The sequence below is a fragment of the Canis lupus genome, unplaced genomic scaffold (assembly GCF_011100685.1).
Source record: "Canis lupus familiaris isolate Mischka breed German Shepherd unplaced genomic scaffold, alternate assembly UU_Cfam_GSD_1.0 chrUn_S1686H1880, whole genome shotgun sequence".
Lineage (NCBI taxonomy): Eukaryota > Metazoa > Chordata > Mammalia > Carnivora > Canidae > Canis > Canis lupus.
The window spans coordinates 120,590-126,560 of record NW_023330534.1 but is presented as its reverse complement, the minus strand read 5'-3'; the positions used below and the strand labels follow the sequence as shown (position 1 = coordinate 126,560).

At 61.0% G+C, this 5,971-nt stretch overlaps 1 protein-coding gene across 1 annotated transcript; it reads right to left on the bottom strand.

Moving 5' to 3' along the window:
- Positions 1-1,199: 1,199 nt before the first annotated feature.
- Positions 1,200-4,913, bottom strand: LOC119878518 (ral guanine nucleotide dissociation stimulator-like). The gene is made up of 5 exons (XM_038589142.1): positions 4,710-4,913; positions 3,425-3,618; positions 2,773-2,832; positions 1,697-1,887; positions 1,200-1,414 (listed from the first exon to the last, which is right to left on the bottom strand). The coding sequence occupies exons 1-5, from the start codon at positions 4,845-4,847 to the stop codon at positions 1,200-1,202; spliced, it is 798 nt and encodes a 265-aa protein (XP_038445070.1). The 5' UTR covers positions 4,848-4,913.
- Between the last annotated feature and the right edge of the window lie 1,058 nt (positions 4,914-5,971).

Genomic DNA, 5,971 nt, shown 5'->3' with positions numbered 1-5,971 from the left:
TCCTTCTAGTCAGTTTGCTCAGTGCAGAGTGGCCAACAACATGTTGTACTGGAAAAAGGAGAAAAAGGGGGAAAAAAAAGAAGAAATAAAAAAGAATAAAAAAGGGGGTGGGGAAACAACAGAAACAAACAGAAAAGAAAAAACAAGGGGAGTATCCTCTGATTCCATATACTGTAAATCCCTTGACTTCCCCTGGAACTTTCCAGGCTGCTTGGTCAATAACTTGCTTTTCCTCTGACCTTCGAGCTGGTCTTCTGGGGGAGGGGCCTGCTGTGCTGATTCTCAGGTGTGTGCACCTGGGGGAGCTGCCCAGCCCTCTACCAGGTCTACAATTCAGTGGGATTCTTTATCCTGTGAGGCCCCTGCTCAGGCCAGGTACAGGGTGACACCAGGAGGGACAACCACAGTAGCGGCGGCCAGCTGTCCAGCTCTGGAGTCAGCTCCCACAGTAACTACTGCAGCTCCCAATGTGCAGGGGTCTGGGTGCTCCAGGGTAGGGGCACGATCTGCACAGCTCGGGGCCACCCGGCGGCAGGAGAGACCTGGCTGTCCTTTGTCCTCCCGGCCTCTGCCTGTGCTGGGGGAGCCCCAGATCCTCGGCTGTGTCTCCCAGTGCCCTGGGCTCTGGGGCCTCTGACACTGTGAATGGACCTAAAGTACCACGATGTGTAATTTAAAAGCATCAGAGTCAATTTTGTGTGAAGTTAACTTATCCTTTATTGCAATAAAACTCTATAAGCTATTATACAGGTTAAAGAAAAACTCAAAAAATAGAAACAGTGAAATAACAGGGGAGGGCAAGCCCTGTTGGGCTGTAGCCATCACGAGCCCCGCGGTGGGAGCTGGGGCGGGCCCCCGAGGTGGTCAGGGGGCTGCTAACGGATCGAAGCAGGTTGTTCCAGAGGCAGGTTGCAGGTCTGGCCCTCTGGGGACCCCGATTGCAGGCACCAGGGCCTACTCTTCCGGGGTGGCCATGGGAGCAGGTGGCTCCTCCTCATAGGGGCAGGGAACCATAGGTTCGACCAGCACGTGCACCACCTTCACCTCAGGAGCCAGCATCTCTGCCTTGACCAAGTCCTCATCTCCAGCAGCCACTATCCCTTCAGACCCGGAACCTTCCCCAGGCTCCACAGTTGGAGCTGGGGCGGGCTCCTCGGGTGGTTCAACAGGTTGCTCCATCCCCGAGGCCAGTTGCTCCATCAGTTAGGAGGTGGCTGGGGCACATCCACGACCTCGAGAGCAGGGGGTGGTGCCTGCTCCTCTTCCAGGGCTCCCAGGGGTGCAGGGGGCTCCTGCAGGGCAGCAGTGACCACTATCTGCAGGGGCTTTGCCTCCCCAGCAGGCGGCTCATCGCAGGCCAAGCCCTCAGCCCCAGCAGCCAGGCCCCACGGGGCAGCAGGCCCCACGGTCGGAGCTGGGGTGCATCCAGAGTGGGTTCAGGGTGTTTTCCTCGGGCCGAAGCTGTAGATCCAAGAAGACAAAGTATCACCACCAGGACAGACTGTCCACGTCCCTCCCAAATCAAGGCCACTCTTCCCGCCACTCGATGTGTGTGAGGCAAGAGCCCTGGGAGGTGTCCCCAGGCTGCAGCCCGTGGGGTGGGGTGTGAGCCCACCCCTGCTCCTGGTCCAGCAGCAAGGAGGCTGGATCTGCGGCCCCCCCCATCCCCAGCTCGGCCACCCCCAGTCCTCCTCACCCCAGCCTCTCGCTCCTGCATGGAGGCGTCTGAATTGCCTCAGGTGACGCAGGGCCCGGAGATGCGCATCTGTGCCTGGCATGTGCTGTCTTAACAATTCCAGGAGTTTTATAAGGGAGGGAAATTCTGGGAACTGATGAAAGTCGTCCCCATAATAATTCAGCCATATTTCCATCATGAAGGACATGGCCCTGGGGAGGGACAGGCGGGAACAGGCATCAGAAGACAGGGCTCTGTCACATGCAGGTGTCCCGGGGAAGCCCTGCAGGACCCGGCCTTCCGCGCAGGGTGTCGGAGACCAGTCCTGCTCCTCGTCCCCCTGCCACCTGGTGGTCCTGCCTGCCACAGGCCTGCTCCCCGAGGAGGGGCTGGGATGCAACCTCTGTGTGGGGAGCCCAGGCCCAGCGGGGTGACCATCAGCGTCTCTCCTGGGGAAGCAGGGCTCCCTCCTCAGCCTGGTCCCTGCCCACCTGCCCCTTAAGTCCACCGGCAGGCATCAGGGGACGGGGGGCGTCTGGCCTGTCATTGCCCTCACTGCACACACTGTTGCTCTGGGAAGCTCCAAGGCAGGAGGGCTCGGGCTCTGTGTCCTGCCAGGCCTTGCCAGGAGCCGCCCGGGACCGCCACCTTCCTTCCTGTGTCTCTGTGCTGCCTCCCTCCCGAGGGGCCCCCGGGGGTCCTTCCACTGACTCTAATCTCCCTTCTCCCACGGGGCGGGGGCCGCCTGGTCCGGGAGCCCTCACCGGCCCTCCTGAGCACTGCTGTTCCCCCGGGTCCAGGTGCCACCAGACTGGGGAGTACGATGCTCCCCACCCCCTCTGCTCTGGGCTCCAGGTGTGGGGCAGAGAGAGGGTTGGGGGGGCATGGAGAAGGTCTCCCTGAGGGGTCTCAGTGCCTCCCACCAAGCCCACCCCCATCCACCGCTCTCCTTTGCTCTTTTCCAGAAGGGGCATTAGACCTTTTCCCTGTCACGGAATTGCAGATGTGTGGGGTGGGGGCAGCCCCCACCGCCCCACAGCCCCTTCGCTGCCCTCCAGGAGAGGGAAGGCCCTCCTGCAGGAGCCGGAGTCACTCACAGTTTCCAGCACTGCAGGACCACATCGTTGTTACCCCACGCATCTGCGATGCACCCATACCTAGAGGAGAGCAGGGACATCCCATGAATCGTCCTGTGGACGCGACCTCTCATCATAGGGGCTTCACCCTCTGACCCCGACTAGGCCTTGCCCCGGGGGCAGTCAGCTTTGTGCCCCGGGGGCAGTCAGCTTTGTGCGTGGGGCCACGGGCAGCTCCCGGAGAAGTGCCCGCACCTGCTGGGGCCTCCTGAAGGCTTGAGCATGAAAGGGCTCTGGCCAGGCCCATGGCCCATATCTTAGTGGGCTTGGGGGGTCCCGGGGTTCCCTGTCTGGCTGCCCCAGGACACAGACCCCCGATGGACTCTCAAACCTCCCTTTCAATGGGGAAACAGGCCGCTCAGGACCCTGGTGATGGGGGGGCAGGGAGGAGGCACAGGCCTGGTCACGGGGAGGAGGACGGCTGCTGAGCACAGGCACAGCCCCTCTGGCCGACCCGCCACAGGCCAGGCCCCGGGGCTGCCCTCCAGGACCTAGGCCCTGGGGGACCCTGCTCCAGGCGGGGGAGCAGCCCGAGGCCGGGAAGCTCACACCATCCCCAGCCTCCCCAGCAGCAGGTGGCCCAGCCCTGGGCTGCGGAGGGGCAGGTGCTCACTCGGTGAACAGCAGGTCCAGCACCTCGTCCGTGGTGGCGAATGTACGATAATCCTCTAAAAAGCTGAAGATGTAGATGACGTCCCTGCGCTGCAAGGCGAGCAGCAGTTGTCGGACTTTGTACTCCAGCAGCTCCGTCCGGGTGAGCTTGGTCAGGACGATCTGATGCCCCTTCCCGGCCGCGGCCCCTGCACCCTGAGGTGGGACAGAGGGGACGTGCAGCCTGCAGGGAGCCGCCAGGAGACCTGGGATCCCGCCCCGGCAGGCCCTGCGCTGGGGCCCCGTGGGCTTGAGGAGCTGGGGCTCCCTCTCCCGCTCAAGCTCCCTGCCTGTCTCTTACACAAACAGGACCAACTATGCAATAAAGAAAAACTCAGAGGATAAATGTTCAAAATATTTGGATCATTACAAGGACCTCCAGAGACACAGAGAGAGACCGAGAGAGGCAGCCACACAGACAGAGGGAGAAGCAGCCCGTGCAGGGAGCCCAGGCGGGCTCGATCCCGGGCCTCGGAGATCAGGCCTGGGGGAAGGCAGGCGCTAACCCCCGGGGGACCAGGCCTCCCCTGAGGGCTCTATTCTGATGTTCCCACACATCTGTGCGCAGGGACTCTGCATCTGGCCCAGGCAGGGGCAGGGCCATGGGGGCAGGTGTGGGGAGGGGGGGATCCAGACTCATGTGGGAGCAGGAGTGTCGGGGGGCCCAGGGGGTAGCAGGCTGGCTTCTGGGAACCCGGGGTCCTTCCTGCCGCATCGGGGCCCGGGTGTCGGGGGGCCCAGCCCCTGCACTCACCCTGAGCCCGCGCTGGCCTCCATTAGCTGCGCAGGGCACCTCCCTGCTCCTGGAGGCTGGGGCAGACGACCCCTTCTCCTCTCCGCCCCACGACCCGGGTGGAGCTCTGTGGAGACAGTGCCCGGCAGCCAGGCAGGAGGCCTCAGCGCCCGGTCTGGCCCCCTCGGCTGGGCCGCACCCCCAGCTGCCTCTACCCAGACACCCCACAGTGCAGGCGGCACCCACCGCCCCTGGGAACAGCAAAGGGATGCGGCTGCAGGGCCTCGGAGTGACTCTGGGGCGGGTAGAGGACCTCAGGAACCCTGTTTCCCCCCTGCCCACCTTGACATCAGGGTGACCCTGAAGGGATCCCCGGGGAATGTGCCGCCCTGCAGCGTCCCCCAGCCTGGATGGGACCTGCCCACACATCCCTGGTTCCCTGAACCTGAGGAGGAGGGGATGAGGCTCCCAGGATGGTGGCACAGGGGGCCTGGCCTGGCCTGCGCTGTGTTACCTGACGGCGCCTCCTGATCACCGCCCTGACACCTTGGTACCTATGCTGGAGCCACTGCCTACAGCATAGGAACAAGCCGCACCCCTGGGGTTCCTGGGAGCCAGAGCCCCCAGACGTGGGCCGGCAGCAAGAGAACATCTTCTAGTAGCAGATGTCTCCAGCCAAGTGAGCCTGAGCTGGGGCTGCACTGGATGCGGGTGCCTGGTTACGGGGGTTCCGTTCTGTTGGGCTCTGTGACACGGCAGTGACCTCACTTCCTGGGACCCCCCCCTGACCCACTCCTGGAGGAAGCTGCAGGGGCAGCGCTCGTGCTGCCGCCCCCCCCCCTCCCTGCAGGCGATGGCCTGTGCACACAGTGACACAACCACACCCCTGTCCACAGGCCCCAGGGAAGGACTGTGTGCACCCAGGGCCCCAGCTTGGACACACACCTGGGTTCAGACACGACTGTCCAGTCTTCCCCGGTTTGACCCCGGAGAAGCGTTGTGCCCGTCGGGGATGGTCTGCATCTTGCCTGTGGGATAGGGTGTCCTAGCGGGGCTTCCCCCAGACGTCCCAGGCCACTGAGGCCTCATATCTATGACCTTGGAGGCGGGTGTCACCTGCAGGACATACCTCCACCCACACGTTCTTCCTTGGTGTGTACATGCGTCCAGGCCCACGAGGTCCTGTGTGCACAGGACTAACACACTAATGTTACCTATATGGCAGGGCTGTTTACCTGTAAAATACTGCAAAAAACTACCTATTACAATGTCTGCTATTTATTGCTGTCACCAGTGATGTCGATGATAAGAGTCTTTTAAAAAGATACTTTTATTTAAGATTATACTTTATTATACAGCTCTAAAGCCACACATGTTTTAAAATCCTAAATCCACATTGGGCCAGAACAGCTGGCTGATAAATAGATTACATTCCAAATATGTGTCAGTAGACACCATTAGCCAAATTAAAAAAAAAGAATAATAGAAAAAGAGAGGCACTTTCTAGGGACAGTGTCCTTTACATCTCAAGACTATGTCTTGTTTTTTACATGTGGTATCTTATAGTAGTTGGAATTTTGGTATTTTAAATAAAGGGATTATTTTCCTCAAACACACACACACACACACACACACACATGGGCACCGGTACCCTCATTCTGGAGGCCCAGAAGATGACAGTCCCCCCGGGCAGGGATGGGCAATAGCTCCCCACGATCCTAGGCTCCTGAATCCAAGGCAAACCCTACAGAAGGTGTCGGGGTCTTGGCCTAGAAG

Bases quoted from the DNA above. Each gene is read 5' to 3' on its own strand.
- LOC119878518 (XM_038589142.1), bottom strand. From the start codon at position 4,847: ATGTTCTCTTGCTGCCGGCCCACGTCTGGGGGCTCTGGCTCCCAGGAA. The intron at 3,619-4,709 runs GTAACACAGCGC...GTCCCACCTCAG, and splicing joins TGATCAGGAGGCGCCGTCAG to GGTGCAGGGGCCGCGGCCGG. The intron at 2,833-3,424 runs GTGAGCACCTGC...GCTCTCCTCTAG, and splicing joins CTGGACCTGCTGTTCACCGA to GTATGGGTGCATCGCAGATG.